The 16687-nt window shown below is 42.0% G+C and overlaps 1 protein-coding gene across 2 annotated transcripts in view; it reads right to left on the reverse strand.

The window, feature by feature from the left end:
• The window catches only part of LOC137561348 (uncharacterized), an 80667-nt gene that overhangs the window by 6575 nt on the left and 57405 nt on the right, over window positions 1-16687 (reverse strand). For both annotated transcript variants that reach the window (XM_068272630.1, XM_068272629.1), the window contains 3 exons: window positions 13827-13975; window positions 7991-8085; window positions 5842-5920 (listed from right to left, as the gene is read on the reverse strand). In XM_068272630.1, coding sequence (XP_068128731.1) covers window positions 5842-5920; window positions 7991-8085; window positions 13827-13975 — 323 coding nt within the window. The remainder of the gene's footprint in view (window positions 1-5841; window positions 5921-7990; window positions 8086-13826; window positions 13976-16687) is intronic.

Genomic DNA, 16687 nt, shown 5'->3' on the forward strand with positions numbered 1-16687 from the left:
ATATATTTTTCTAGTTATCTACTTCCTACAGTCGAGGAGCGTACTGATAACTCTTTCTGAGATTCCTTTCTTCCTTAAAGGAGACCTCAGAAGCCAGGCACACAGGTTTAGATTTGGTATGTAACTTATACTTCCTCTCTTAACCTGGGATAGAACCCCTCTGAGGAAGTCTTACCGGACCCTCTAGTCTCATCTTCAGAAGAACCGGATACCAGCTTCTCCCTGGCCAATCTGGGGCTATCATGATCAATGTTACTCTGGCCTGCATTAACTTCTTTAATACTCGAGGTATTAACTGAATTGGTGGGAACGCATATGCTTTCCTGAATGTCCAATTTTGACTGAGCGCATCCACCGCCTCTGCTCCCTCCCTTGGATTTAGGGAATAGAACCTTTTGCATTTCGTATTTCCTTTGTTCGCAAAGATGTCCAGCTGAGGTCGGCCCCATCTTTTGACTAGACTCCTGAAGACTTTGTTGGATATCTCCATCTCTGAATTTGATAGCCGGTGTCTGCTCAGGAAATCCGCCATGCTGTTCAAAGATCCTTTCAAGTGGACTGCTGTTAACGAGAGGAAGTTTACTTCCGCTATCATTAGAATTTCCATCGCCAGGTCTAGAAGCTTTCTTGATCTTGTTCCCCCCTGATGATTTATGTAGGCCACGGTTGTGGTATTGTCTGTTCTTACTTGCACATGTTGTCCCTTCAGTAACTGTACCGCCTGTACTAGTACTTCCCTTACTGCTCTTAGCTCTCTGTAATTCGACGATTGATCCCTTATTAGTTTTGACCAGAGACCCTGAAACATCTTCCCTTCTAGATGGGCTCCCCATCCTAGGAGACTTGCATCTGTGGTAATGCACTTTTGTGCTGGGATCGTCCATAATCTTCCTTTGGTTAGGATTTTTTCCGACATCCACCACTCTGAGTTTAGTATTGTCTCTGGACATCTTACTTCCCTTTCTAAGTCTTCCTGTTTCTTGCTCCAGACCTTCATCATCCAACACTGGAGCTGTCTTGTGTGTAACAGTGCCCATTGGATGGCAGGAGATGTCGATGTCAGAAATCCTAGTATTCTCATGACTTCTCTTATTGTCATAACTGGGTTTCTTATGCAGTCCTGTATTATATTCTTTAGTTTCGTCATCATTCCTTCTGTTAAGTACAGGCTTCCTTTCTCCGAGTCTATCACAACTCCTAGAAACTGTATCCTTGACGTCGGTTCCAGCACCGACTTTTCCCAATTTATAATCCATCCGAGAGTTTGTAGTTGATCTAGTACTCTCCTTGTGTCCTTTTCTGCTTGTTGATAGGAGTCTGCTACTACTAATAAGTCGTCTGAAAGTCTTTTATCACTTCCCCCATCACTTTCATGAAAATGCGAGGTGCTGACGAAATTCCGAAGGGCAGGACCCTGAACTGGAAGTGTTGAACTGATTCCTTTTCTTTTATCGCAAATCTCAAATCTTTGTGAGGATTCTCTTATTGGGATGTGCCAATAGGTATCTCTTAGAGCTATATTCGTCATTACACAGTTGGGGGTTCGTAAGTTTCTCACAGAGAAGATTGATTCCATCCTGAATCTTTGATAAGTCACAAAAGGATTTAATGGTTTTAGGTTCAGAATTAACCTGAATTTTCCCGTCTGTTTCTTTACCATAAATGTGGTCGAGTAAAATACCTTGCGAACCTGTTCGCAAGGTACCGGAACTACCACTTTTTTCTCTATCATATTCTTTATGATGCTTTGCAAAGCCTGACACTTGTCTGTCTCTTGGAAGAGGAGTGGAAATAAACCTGTTTCCTGAAAGAGAATGAAAATGAATTTTGTACCCTTGACTTACAAGATTGAGGATGAAATAGTTTCTGGTTATGTCCGTCCATTGGGAATAAAAATCCTGTTAGATGACCCCCAACTTTTTCTTTGGCGTCACTTCTTCTCTTGGTTCTCTGGGTTCCGAAAAAGAAAATTCCTTTTCGTTCCCTCTGTTGATGGCACAGGGTTTCCTCCTCTGCTGAGGTTTATCCCTATTCACTTGTCTATTCCTTCTAAAGAATATCTTATTCTGTATATATTTCTTCTTCTTTGGGAACCCCTTCTTTCTATCACTTGTCCTCTCTAATATTTCATCTAGTTGGGCCCCAAATAACAGCTCCCCATCAAAAGGTATGTTACATACTCTAGCTTTAGAAGCCTGACTGCCATCCCAATTTTTTATCCATAGATTACGGCTGGCGGAATTAATTAGGGCAGTAGTTCTTGCATTTACTCTTATGTTCTCTGCTGCCGCATCAGTTATGTAGTCTGTGGCCTTTGAAACTACATCAAGTGACTAAGATCTCTTCCTTAGATGCCCCTTTCTCCACCTTTTCTTCCACTTTAACCCATAATGATAATACTCTTGCTACACATGTTGTTGCAGCTGCTGGTTGAAAATTTGCCCCCTGCTGAAGTCCATGCCTTCTTCAGAGCAAATTCCACCTTTTTATCCTGTGGATCCTTAAGATATCCAAGATCCTCAAAAGCTAATTCATTATCTTTATTAACTTGAGAAAATGCTGCGTCAAGCCTAGGACACCGATCCCATATCTTGGCATCTGTCTCTGTAAATAGAAATCTCTTAATAAACCCCTTAGACATGAATAACTTTCTATCTGGATATTTCCATTGACGAAGAATAGTATTCTTTGTAGACTTATGTACAGGAAATGTAAGGGGCTCATCCGGTTCCATTCCCTGGTACAATCTATCATGTAGTGATACTTCCTCAGATTTCTTTGTCTCAATCTTCAAAGTATTATTAATTGCCAAAATAAGTTGATCAGTTTCATCAGCAGGAAATCTGAACCTAGAAACCTTTTTTAGCTCTGACTGACTCTGCATACTCTTAACTGAAGATGCATCAGATTCATCGTTATCATCCTCCTCCCCTTCTCCTTCCATTTCTTCTTCCTCAGAGGAAGAAATAATAGGTCTTTTAGTGGAGGATTTATTTTTACTCTTTTCCGGCTGTACGGGTTTTGCTACATCACTATTAGGTACAGGAGTTGCCAGTGCCGCCCTACTAGTGCCAGCATTAGCAGTATCTGTAGCAGGGGTCATGGCAGCAGAAAAAAACCCTCTTAGGGATTTAATTGTATCAGACATCTCCTGTTTAACAGCTGACATAATCTCTTTTAATCCCCCTGATTGTTCCTGAATTAACTTTACAAAACAAGGTTGGCAAAACTGCTTAGTATAAGTATGGGCAAGTTTTGTGTCACAGAGCGGGCAACGCCTCCTAGGCCTTGAAGGGTCAGTAGACTGTGCCCTGTAATAAAACATAATAAACAACAAAGTTTCACCTGTCTGACAAAGTTATCATAAAGAACACCTTCGTGAACAAATGTCAGAATGTGACCAAAGAAAGACTCCCTACACCAGACTGGAAAAATAAAAGGCACTTGTACATCAACATCCACATATACAAACAGACCTTTAAACGAGATTTCACTGGTTAAATATGTAAGGAAGAGAAAACTAAACTACATATTTCAGGGTAATCTATATAAAACATACACAAGTATCATAATATATATATATATATATATATATATATATATATATATATATATATATATATATATATATATATATATATATATATATATATATATATATATATATATATATATATATATATATATATATATATATATATATATATATATATATATATATATATATATATATATATATATATATAGATATATATAGATATATATAGATATAGATATATATATATAGTGCATTTGATTCAGTTAGCATGCCAATATATACTGGGTATAAGGAATCTTTGATACTTGTGTATGTTTATATAGATTACCCTGAGGCAAATGGCAAAATTTATATTAGATTATATTACGTCTGACTGAGGTCTGTGTTCCTATAAGACATACACACACACACACACACACACACACACACACACACACACACACGTATATCTGTCTTATAGGAACACAGACCTCAGACAGACGTAATATAATATAATATAAATTTTGCCATTTGCCTTAGGTATCAAAAAAGTAAAGACAGACCTCAGCATACACGCGGTGTAGGGCTCTTGGCTCATACCCTAAAGGTCTCCAAGCCTTCCACCCATCTTACCTTTCCCGACTCCTGCTTAGCGTCCATCCTGCTCCACTCGCACAACAAAATGCCGAGCCATGCAGGTTTCCGGCGTCTTCACCCACACGACCGGAAGTGACATCACGTATGGGCGGAAGTACGCTCTACGAGCGCCGTCATTGAGGGCAATACATCCGCCAACCCTCCGGAGGCCCTGGATCGCCTCACGTCACTTCCGGCGCGCAACAGCCTCCGCCATGAGGGAATCATGGACGCCGCTCGCGTCCATCAGAACTACCAGGACCCGGGCAGCCAAGACGCTTCTGGAGAAGGTAGATAACCTCTTCTCCCACAGGACCCTCAATCCTCTCCAGGCAGGTCCCCATGCGTCGCCAACCAAGGTCCCCAGCACACGCACACCTGGCTAGACAGACCGGCGAGCGACAGAGTACTCTTTCCCTGGAACAGGAAACATCAACTGGTGTTGGGAGGGGTTAGTTTAAAATTTATAGAGTGCTCTAGTCGGACGTTTCCTGTTCCTGGGAGGAGCCTATGTCGTCTCATGGTGGACCTGTCCTGGAGGTTACTGGAAGAAAAGGCAGATAGAGACTGTAAGCCTGTTTCTAAACCAGCACCCCACTCTTACATCAACTTATTCGCTTCTCATGAACCACCTTTTACCTAGAAGTACCAATATGTCTCTCTGAATTTTTGCAGCTGGGAAAAAAAACAGACCAATCAAATGCTGCTGCCTCAGCATATGAGTAGTTTATTTTCAAGCTGCATAAGTTTGCATCAAGTAAATTTTATTTGCAACTCACAGACCCATCCCAATGTTTAAGAATCTTCCAGGACAGCCGCACTGGATACATCCCTCGCTCCACTACCCGTGTAGCTTACTCATTTCTGTTTCCATAGTTTATACAGAGATCAAGCTGGTACTTTTTTTTTTCTAATCCTGTATAGTACACTTAAGAGCCTTGTGAACAGGGAAGGCAAGAGCACCCTGGTCTAAAGCAAAGTTTTTCCTGAAGGGCCACAAATCTGCAGGTGTGACCACTAAATGTAATCATGGACACAGGTAAGCAGAAATGTTTCAATGTTTATAGTCTACCAATTTTGGGGTGTGTGGGGGTGTGACCCACCAGGACACAGTGGCTTAACCACTGTCTAAAAAGTGGACATTTATAAACACCCTATTTGTGCAAATAGGTTTATATAACTAGGGCTATTCTGCAGAAGTGTACATGGGCTGTGGGAGTGTTGTGCACACATCTGTTCCCTTCAGCCCATGTACTAAAATATTGCAGCATTTATCACATTTACCTGATCTGAGGCAGCTATAAATGCTAGTATACTACTTTCTATGTGAAAACCACGCACATGCTTAATTTAAAGAAACTGAAAATAATCTTATGAAATAATTCATTGCAATATGTAGTAGTAATGATAAATGTAACTTTCCTAGAGTCTAACACTCTTATTTTCCATTTACAGTCAAAATAAGAGCTCACTTGCCTTTTTATAGTAACTATTCCCCTTGCTTATATTCCACATGGTAGCATTACGTAGCATATCGCACAACGAATGCAGAGAAAACATACAGCACTAGAGGCAGTAGCCGATATTAGTCTGGTACCTCGAAAAAACTTCAACAGCTGTATTCATGTTTCTATCATAATGTGAACTGTCAGCAAGGGTGAACAGGATGACAATAAAGCCTTACTTACGTAGAATGCAGTGAAAAGAACCAGTATAGGGATCTGCAACATGCACACCTGAACAGCAATGCAGCTACCAATTTCTATGCTGAGGGGGAAAAAAAAAAAAAAAAAAAGAAGGGAATAAAAAAAGGGTAAGGAGTTAGAGAAAATACACTTATATAGCTGATGAATTTCTTAATTAATTGCAGTATAGAAGTACACGCATTACACTTCTGAAACATTATCGGTCCTGCTTAGAGTTTAAAACTTTTTTTTCCTCATGGCAAGTGTTAATAAAGCAGTGCTTTGTTTGTGTAGTTGGGGATTTAGCATCTCTCCTGACAAGTCAAAAAAACAAACAAAAAACAAACAACTTTTGTCTGGCTGTTCCACTCCTGATAATGGACTAGTGATATTGATAATATAGTGAAGTTCAAAAGGTCATTTTTGTGAGGGGCCTGAATGAACCAGATTTTACATCACACTGACATGGCTACTGTTTACACAAAAGACTTAGGCTACTTTCCCACCAAGACGTTGCGGTTTATGGGACGTTTATGGTCGCATAACATGGCCCTAACGCAACGCATGGTGGTGTTGAAGTTGGACGTCAGATTTAGCTGCGTTATGCAGCTCTCAAAGCAGCCGCTCCAGGTTAGTGATAGGAAGTCCGGATCTTTTTAAGAATTCGGATCATTTGAATCGGATCATTGAAAAGATCCGGATCTTCGAACCGAATCATTTGAATCATTTTACTAGGGAAGCAGACTGGGGGAAATGACTAGCAGGACAGGACTTTCCCTGCACTGTACATTCTGTATGTTCCTCTTTCTTCCAGACAGACATCCTGTGAACTGAATCTTTAATTGTGATGATCCGGATGATTTGACTCACAAAAAAGATCCGGATAAAAAACGATTCGTTCATGATCCGGACAACACTACAGTCCCACCACCAGTCTCCACAGTGCAGTGAATATTAATTAGCCATGTGGCTGGCCGCGGAGGAGGAGGGGAGACCGCCTCCTCCAACATTACTGAGCATGTGCAAACAGTCTAACGTGGCTTAGCCCAGTATAACGTACAGCATGTAGCACTTTGTTTAAACGTGCTGCGTTACTATGTAACGCAATGTGTGCACTGAACAGCACATTGATTTTACAGTGCTGCGAGTTAGGCTGCGTTACTGGCTGCTATAACGTGGGACTTTAACGTCCCACTGTGAAACCAGCCTAAAGGTGCATACACATACTAAACTCCAGAATAAAGAGTGTATACAGGCGTTCCCGCATTCTGCACACCTGTTTACTCTGAGTAGAGACCCTATATGGGCAACGGAGGGTGCAATGTTGAGTGGACAAAGAAAGCACATATCAGTATCAACTTCTTGCACACAAAAAATATAATAGAATATATGCATATATATGCATAGAGCAATAATTGAGGATATTCGTTAATAAAACACTGCAGGATAATATATATGCCAGTTCACTGAACAAGGTTTCCTCTTAAGAACTTTTTGGCCTTATTTGGTAAATGCATGAAATGTTACTGTTCATAATTTAAGAGTTCAGAATTAAAAGTTTGATAGAGTTTGGATATTGTAATGTCCGCTTGCATGCTTAGTGGCATTAGAGTTGAGACCAATTCTAAAGGAGGAGACCTTGTCAGTTGGTGAGCTGGCATAATGCAAGATACTACAGTGTTTTGGTAACAAATATCCTCCATTAACTGGTTCCGGACCGACAGTACGAATCTACATCCAGCAGGGGGTGCTGCAGCTCTGACTGGACATAGATTCAATGTCGCAATGAATCGCGCGTCACCTCTTATCACGCCACTCTGCACCCGCCGCAATTCGCTCCCCTAGCACTTGTGTTTATCTAGTTCTGGCCTCAGCATGGATAAGCACTTCTTCTGTTCGATTGTTTTCCATGGCAGTCAAGTGGTATCATTAATTGGTTAACATGAAACATGCAGAGCTTTCAGTATACATAATGCATTCTTCAGACTCCCCTCATCTGTTCTATCTACCCTTGAAAATACAGCCAACGTACAATAAACATCATTATGTACTTGCAAGAGTGTTGCAAGTACAATTATGTTCTTGCAAAAGAAAATACAGTAAATATATATAAAGGAACCAAGAGCGGTTAAATTGTCTTATCTTTACTTACCTCAGACTTAAGTTGTTGAGCAGAGCAAACTGTATCCCGTTAACAAGTTCAGGAAGCTCAGGGATCATTGCTAAAACAGTCACCCCAATAAAATACTGTAATGAAAATAAGACACTATATGAAACAAGGAAGTAGACATCTGAGGAGATTCTGCAATGCCCAAGTTTTGTTTTAAACCCAGCAGACTCAACAGGAAATCGCACCTTGGTTTATAGGTAAAAAAAAATATATTAATAAAAGTTGCGTTTTGGATGGAACTAGGATGTCTGATACCCTGTCTACAGAACGCAAAATCCCAGATTCATAATCTTATCCATGACCCTAGTCTCTGATCAAACGCTAAACATTCACTCAGGAAGGACCAAGAAAGATCCAAATACCAACCTCATTATGCAATAGCCAAACATTTCATAACGTCTATACAGAATGCGTTCAGAATTGTGGCCCTTGGCTGATATATTACACAGATTAACAGCAACCACTACCATCCAAATACTGCAGCCAGTCTGCAGGTAAAGATAAATGAGACATTTTGTATTTTATCCTCCAGTAGCTGTTAACTAAACCTTAAACCATACCTGTAATGGAAAAAGTCCCAAAGTTAGATACTTGCCTCTACTGGGAAAGCCTATGGATAGTCCAGAGGCTTTGCATCCTTTCTGCAGCCCACCGTTCCAGAGCACGGTCTCTAAACATTCAACAAAAGTTTGTCAAAATAGGTTTCTTGTGGCTGTGCTCCCGCCATTGACAAGTGCATCTGAACTGGGCACATGAGCATAAAGTCCATGCATAGAACAAAGCACTCATGTGAGGAAAAAAGCCACGCATGAGCTGTTTCATTCTACTGGGCATGCACAGACCTTACTTATGCATGAATAGTCTAGATGCGCTCATCCATGGCCAAATGCCTAGCCAGAGCAGAAGGAAACTGCGCTGGAGCAGTGATCTCAATGAGTCAGGAAGCCTTTGGACAATCTAGAAGCTTCCAACTACTGACATAAGCATCTATCTTTTACCCACCAACCCCATTTACAGGTTTGCTTTATAGGAGAACTCCAAATAGTATTATTGGATTGGTCAGTAAATGGACATCCTTCAAATTGTTTACAATTTATATGATTAACTATAAACATACAAACAAAAAAACCCAGCTGAAACATCGCAACATTGCCAGCACAAGTTCAACAGCAGGGCACCCAGGATCAGATTCAATCCAATCCACCCACTGCCAATGACCACGACAGTCTGAGGCTGCACCCGGGGCATATTGAAGGGCTATAGGCTTGTTTTTACAACCACATAGTAAATGTATCTTTTATTGTGCATTTTCCTTAATAAAAACGCTATCACACTACAGATTACTCCTCTCAACTTGTTTCTCTTGTCCAAGTCTTCCGATAGCCGGATTCCACATGAGCCGCTATGGTGTGCATTAACCTGCTGACCGTTTACATCACCCCATGCAGCACAAGATTTCATATCCTTGGATTCAACTAGGAGCAGTCCCCAGGTGGTTAAAAGAAAAAATTTGCAGCAATATAAAAGAATTCCAATTTATTACACTTACTAGTCAAGTGACAAACACCATTTTCCCATGTAGAATTATTTTTGAAAGATCATTTAAATCAGCTTTTACCTACCCCTTAAAAGTTAGTGCATCATGGTTAAAAATGGACCTACCAGAAATTCTTCATTCCACTTTCTGTGCTAACAAAAAGAAGAAGGTCCTGAGGCAGAGTTGGTTTCTCAAGGCGAGTCATCGTAACTATAAACAGCATAATGACTGACCTGTGCCTGGTGGAAACCCTTTAAGTGTTGGTAACAGCAGGTAGTTTAAGAAGACCACCAGCTCAATACCGCCAATGGGTGTGGCCGCGGCGGCAGCCCCAGGACCGCCTAATGTCAATTGGCGGCAAGTCCTGGGGCTCTGTTTTGCAGGCGATTGTGCGCAGGCTGCACGCACGTCTCCTGCTCGGGGGGGGGGGGGGGGGGGTGGAGCTCCACCCCCTCTTCAGTCTCTGAGCGGCAACCGCCGCTAAACACATAGTACAGCGTTGCGATCAGCAGCAGCCCTGTACTGGGGACAGTCGTGTGACATGGCTGTCCCCCTGGGAGACAAGAGAGCGATCCGATCGCGTGATTGTCTGGCTGCAGGAAGGGAGGGTAACAAGAGAAGAAGAAAAAAAAGGAAAAAAAAAAAAAAAAGGTACATTGCTTGTTTTTTTTAATATTTTTTTTTAATATTTTTTTTTTTTTTTAACAAACGCCTAGGGGGCGATCAGACCCCACCAACAGAGAGCTCTGTTGGTGGGGGGGGAAATCACTCGTGTGCTGTGTTGTGTGGCCCTGCAGCTTGGCCTTAAAGCCGCAGTGGCCATTTTAGTTAAAATTGGCCTGGTCTTTAGGAGGGGGGGGGGGGGGTACCACTGTGGTCCTCAAGTGGCTACATACTGGAGTTAGCCTTTTTTTATTGAGTGAACAGAGAAATTTGTGATTACTGGAAAATTACTTATAACTCCCCTGTGTTAACCACTTGAGGATCGCGGTGTTAACCCCTCCCCCCCCCTAGTGACCAGGCCATTTTTTACTAATTGAGCCACTGCAGCTTTGAGGCCTACCTGATGGGGGCACACAACTCAGCACACAAGTCATTCCCCCTACCAACAGAGCACTCTGATCTAAGAGATCGATAGAGTATTTTTAAAGCGCCAACATATTATGCAGCGCTGGACAATAAATAGGGATACACACATTGCAACAAGGGGTGACAGAGAGAGGTAGCAAACTGTTATACATACAATCGGGGTATAAAATGCGGTTTACAGAGACCCGGCAAAACAAGTACGAGTTAGTCCATGAGAAGGGTGTAATTGCTGGGGTAGTAAAATTAAGGACACACTAAGGGAGGGGGGAGGGAGGCCCTGCCAAGGCTTACAATCTAAAGGTTGGGGGGACACATAAGATAGGACAGAGGAAAGGGTGACTGACAGAGAGTGTGGTAGATGTGGGGTAGGCCATTTTAAGGGCTTGCTTGAAGGTGTTCACCTGAAATGGTCTTCCAATAGTCTTGAAGGAGTTCCCGGAGATGCTTAGCACTTGTTGGCCCTTTTACCTTCACTCTGCGGTCCAGCTCACCCCAAACCATCTCGATTGGGTTCAGGTCTGGTGACTGGAGGCCAGGTCATCTGGCGCAGTACCCCATCACTCTCCTTCCTGGTCAAATAGCCCTTACACAGCCTGGAGGTATGTAGAGACCATCCATTCACCTTTTCTGCATTGCACAAAGACGTGGTGGTTGGAACCAACAATATCAAATTTGGACTCATCAACCAAAGCACAGATTTCCACTGTTCTAATGTCCATTCCTTGTGTTCTTTAGCCCAAACAAGTCTCTTCTGCTTGTTGCCTGTCCTGGAGCAGTGGTTTCCTATCAGATATTCTACCATAAAGGCCTGATTCACAGTCTCCTCTTAACAGTTCTAGAGAGGTGTCTGCTGCTAGAACTCTGTGTGGCATTGACCTGGTCTCTAATCTGAGCTGCTGTTAAAGTGAACCTCCGGACTAAAAATCTACTCAGCAGAACTGAAAAGGCTTGGTGTTTCTTTAACAGTTTCACAGCATCAGAACTTTGTTTTTCTTACCAAAGCATCATTTTTTGCTGTATTTTTATATAAGCTCCACCCATCAAAGAAAAAAAGCCCGGGCTTTTTTCCCTGATGCTGTGCAGAGCATGATGGGATTTGCTATGTTATTCACGTTGCTTAGCAACTGCGAGGGGTGGATCAGCACACAGGACAGTTGGAACTGTGCATCATACTCCCTGTCACCTCATTACAACCAAAAAGATGGATGCCATCATGAAATCAAACAGTTGCCTGTTCTTTTAAAACGGGGTGGGTAAGAGATTATACTATCTATTTTAATTAACATAACTAATGTAACTAAATGACAGTATGGGCTGGTTCAGACGGGCGTTTTTGTGGCGTTTAACGCAGCGTTTCAGACGCAGCGTTTTTTGGGATCTACTGCCATCCAATGCAAGTGAATGGGAGCGTTTAGAGCTGGCTTTTGCAGGCTTTCATGAAAGCCTGGCAGTAGATCCCAGCGTTGCGTCTAGTCTCAAAAGCAACATGATGCTTTCAGAGGCGGTAAACGCGAGGAAACAATAGCAGAGACCAGAACTGCTAGCCTTGAAAGCTTTTCAAAAGCTTTCAAAAGCTAGCTTTTAAACGCTGGCGTTTAAACGCTGGCGTTTGAACGCAATGCCAAGCAAAAGCTCAGCAGACGCCCGTGTGAACCAGCCCTATGTTTGTTTAGGCTGAAGTTCCTCTTTAACCTGCAATTTCTAAGGCTGGTGACCTGGATAAACTTATCCTCCGCAGCAGAGGTGACTCTTGGTTTTCCTTTCCTAGGGCAGTCCGCATGTGAGCTAGTTTCTTTGTAGCATTTGATGGTTTTTGAAACTGCACTTGGGGACACTTTCAAAGTTTTCTCAATTTTTCTGACTGACCTCCATTTCTTAAAGTAATGATGGCCACTCGTTTTGTTTACTTAGCTGCTTTTTTTCTTGCCATAATACAAATTCTAACAGTCTATTCAGTAGGACTATCAGCTGTGTATCCACCTGACTTCTCCACAACGCAACTGATGGTCCCAACCACCATTTATAAGGCAAGAAATCCTACTTACTAAACCTGACAGGGCACACCTGTGAAGTGAAAACCATTTCAGGCGACTACCTCTTAAAGCTCATCAAGAGAATGTCAAGAGTGTGCAAAGCAATCAAAGCAAAAGGTTGCTACTTTGAAGAACCTAGAATATGACATATTTTCAGTTGTTTCCCACTTTTTGGTTATGTACTATACGTCCACATTTGTAAATTCATAGTTTGAATACCTTCAGTGTGAATCTACAATGTTCATAGTCATGAAAATAAAGAAAACTCTTTGAATGAGGTGTGTGTGTGTGTGTGCGTGTGCGTGTGCGTGTGCGTGTGCGTGTGCGTGTGCGTGTGCGTGTGCGTGTGCGTGTGCGTGTGCGTGTGCGTGTGCGTGTGCGTGTGCGTGTGCGTGTGCGTGTGTGTGTGTGGTGTGTGGTGTGTGTGTGTGTGTGTGGTGTGTGTGTGTGTGTGTGTGTGGTGTGTGTGGTGTGTGTGGTGTGTGTGGTGTGTGTGGTGTGTGTGGTGTGTGTGGTGTGTGTGGTGTGTGTGTGTGTGTGTGTGTGTGTGTGTGTGTGTGTGTGTGTGTGTGTGTTGAAGAAATTTACCTTCGGCCTGCGACAGCCGATCACTTCCCCGCCTAAAGAGGGGACAGCAGTGTCACGCGGCTGTCCCCAGTACAGCGCTGCCTTAGATCGCAGCGCTGTACAGGGTAATTAGACGGCGGTTTTGCGGTCTAACAGTCTCCAAGCGGCAATCGCATTGGTGCACGATCTCCTGATAGCCCCATTGAAAGCTATTCACGCCAATTGGCGTGGAGTGGTCCTGGGGCTGCCGCCGCGTTCATGCCAATTGGTGTGGAGCAGTCAGCAAGTAGTTAATATGCTTGTGCTTTAGTTCTAGGCCTTGGCAGGTTCCAATTGTGATGCATAAAAAGTTCAGGACACCCCAATCCCTCCCCCCCCCAAAAAAAAAAAAATGGAGCCAGGACAACTAAGACTAGGCCTTCTGGTGGGACCTACCAGGGAGAAGCCTTTTAACAAAACGGAAGCACAGAGTGGTAAGCATGGCTAAAGGTAACACCTGGTTTAAAAGCTTTACTAAGTTTATCAGTGTGAAGTTTACTGTATTACAAGAGCACGGTATAAAAAAGGCATGAACATTAGATACTGGACTTACCTGAGATACTGTGGCCCCTTTAAGAATAGGACTGATGTGCTCAGTGGCCAGATCTGCACATGCTGACATTAATAAAGTAGAGCCAATTAGAATGACCATTGCCCGCCAGCGAGACCAGTGGACAACAGGGCTATGATGATGCCCGGGTACTAGGAGAAAATGCAAAAAAAAAAAAGTTACAAACCATAGCTGGTAGATACAAACTATAAAATCCATTTACATTTAATAAAATACAATGCTCTTCTAGAACTAGTCTGGTCCTACTGAACACATCTAAAACCTAATTTGTTACCAAGACAGCGCTACAAAAACCTAGTTCATTTTCAAGATTTTGTTTGTCTTTATGCATCTTACTTAATCTATAGATCCGATACATAAAAACAACTCATCTGCCCTATATTTATCACAAGCATTAAAATTTAAAGATAGTATAATGAATAAACCCATATTTGCATGGACAAAATGAGCAACACACGCTTGGCAAGAATCATCTCACCAGGCTATGTTTGCCACTGGTGCTTCTCATTTGTCCACTGATCAACCCAATAAGAGCTCCTCAGAGAATTCTCTGACCCTGATCAGACATGGCTATGGATATACAGTGGGTTGCAAAAGTATTCGGCCCCCTTGAAGCTTTCCACATTTTGTCACATTACTGCCACAAACATGCATCAATTTTATTGGAATTCCATGTGAAAGACCAATACAAAGTGGTGTACATGTGAGAAGTGGATCGAAAATCATACATCATTCCAAACATTTACGTTTTGCATTTTGGCCAAATGTTCCATTTTAGTCTCATCTGACCAGAGCACCTTCTTCCACATGGTTGCTGTGCCCCCCACATGGCTTGTGGCAAACTGCAAACGGGACTTCTTATGCTTTCTGTTAACAATGCCTTTGTTCTTGCCACTCTTCCTTAAAGGCCAACTTTGTACAGTGCCTGACTAATAGTTGTCCTATGGACAGTCTTCCACCTGAGCTGTAGATCTCTGCAGCTCGTCCAGAGTCACCATGGGCCTCTTGACTGCATTTCTGATCAGCGCTCTCCTTGTTCGGCCTGTGAGTTTAGGTGGATGGCCTTATCTTGGTAGGTTTACAGTTGTGCCATACTCCTTCCATTTCTGAATGATCGATTGAACAGTGCTTCGTGGGATGTTCAAGGCTTTGGAAAACTTTTTGTAGCCTAAGCCCGCTTTAAATTTCTCAATAACTTGATCCCTGACCTGTCTTGTGTGTTTGGACTTCACAGTGTTGCTCCCAATATTCTCTTAGACAACCTCTGAGGCCCTCACAGAGCATCTGTATTTGTACTGACATTAGATTACACACAGGTGCACTCTAGTCATTAGCACTTGTCAGGCAATGTCTATAGGCAACTGACTGCACTCAGATCAAAGGGGGTCGAATAATTATGCCCATACCACTTTGCAGTTATTTATTTGTAAAAAAAAATGTTTGGAATCATGTATGATTTTGGTTCCACTTCTCATGTGTACACCACTTTGTGTTGGTCTTTCATGTGGAATTCCCAAAAAATTGATTCATGTTTGTGGCAGTAATATGATAAAATGTGGAAAACTTCAAGGGGGCTGAACACTTTTGCAACCCACTGTACCTGTAGACTTTTTGCTTCTCTAAAACCGGTCAGCTGTGTATTCCATCTGTGTTGGTGATGAATAAAAGGCCTTTATTAACCACTTGAGGACCTAGGGCTTTCTATCCCTTAAGTACCGGCCACTTTTTTTCCCATTCAGACCACTGCAGCTTTCACGGTTTATTGCTCGCTCATACAACCTACCACCTAAATGAATTTTGGCTCCTTTTCTTGTCACTAATAAAGCTTTCTTTTGGTGCTATTTGATTGCTCCTGCGATTTTTACTTTTTATTATATTCATCAAAAAGACATGAATTTTGGCAAAAAAAAAAAAAGGTTTTTAACTTTCTGTGCTGACATTTTTCAAATAAAGTAAAATTTCTGTATACATGCAGCGCGAAAAATGTGGACAAACATGTTTTGGATTAAAAAAAACCCATTCAGTGTATATTTATTGGTTTGGGTAAAAGTTATAGCGTTTACAAACTATGGTGCAAAAAGTGAATTTTCCCATTTTCAAGCATCTATGACTTTTCTGACCCCCTGTCATGTTTCATGAGGGGCTAGAATTCCAGGATAGTATAAATACCCCCCAAATGACCCCATTTTGGAAAGAAGACATCCCAAAGTATTCACTGAGAGGCATAATGAGTTCATAGAAGATATTTTTTGTCACAAGTAAGCGGAAAATGACACTTTGTGACAAAAAAAAAAAAAAAAAAAAAATAAAAATTTCCATTTCTTCTAACTTGCGACAAAAAAAAAATGAAATCTGCCACGGACTCACCATGCCCCTCTCTGAATACCTTGAAGGGTCTACTTTCCAAAATGGGTCATTTGTGGGGTGTGTTTACTGTCCTGACTTTTGGGGGGTGCTAAATTGTAAGCACCCCTGTAAAGCCTAAAGGTGCTCATTGGACTTTGGACCCCTTAGCGCAGTTAGGCTGCAAAAAAGTGCCACACATGTGGTATTGCCATACTCAGGAGAAGTAGTATAATGTGTTTTGGGGTGTATTTTTACACATACCCATGCTGGGTGGGAGAAATATCTCTGTAAATGACAATTTGTTAATTTTTTTTACACACAATTGTCCATTTACAGAGATCGTTCTCCCACTCAGCATGGGTATGTGTAAAAATACACCCCAAAACACGTTATACTACTTCTCCTGAGTACGGCGATACCACATGTGTGGCACTTTTTTGCACCCTAACTGCGCTAAAGGGTCCAAAGTCCAATGAGTACCTTTAGGATTTCACAGG

This window comes from Hyperolius riggenbachi, chromosome 3, assembly GCF_040937935.1.
Source record: "Hyperolius riggenbachi isolate aHypRig1 chromosome 3, aHypRig1.pri, whole genome shotgun sequence".
Classification (NCBI taxonomy): Eukaryota; Metazoa; Chordata; class Amphibia; order Anura; family Hyperoliidae; genus Hyperolius; species Hyperolius riggenbachi.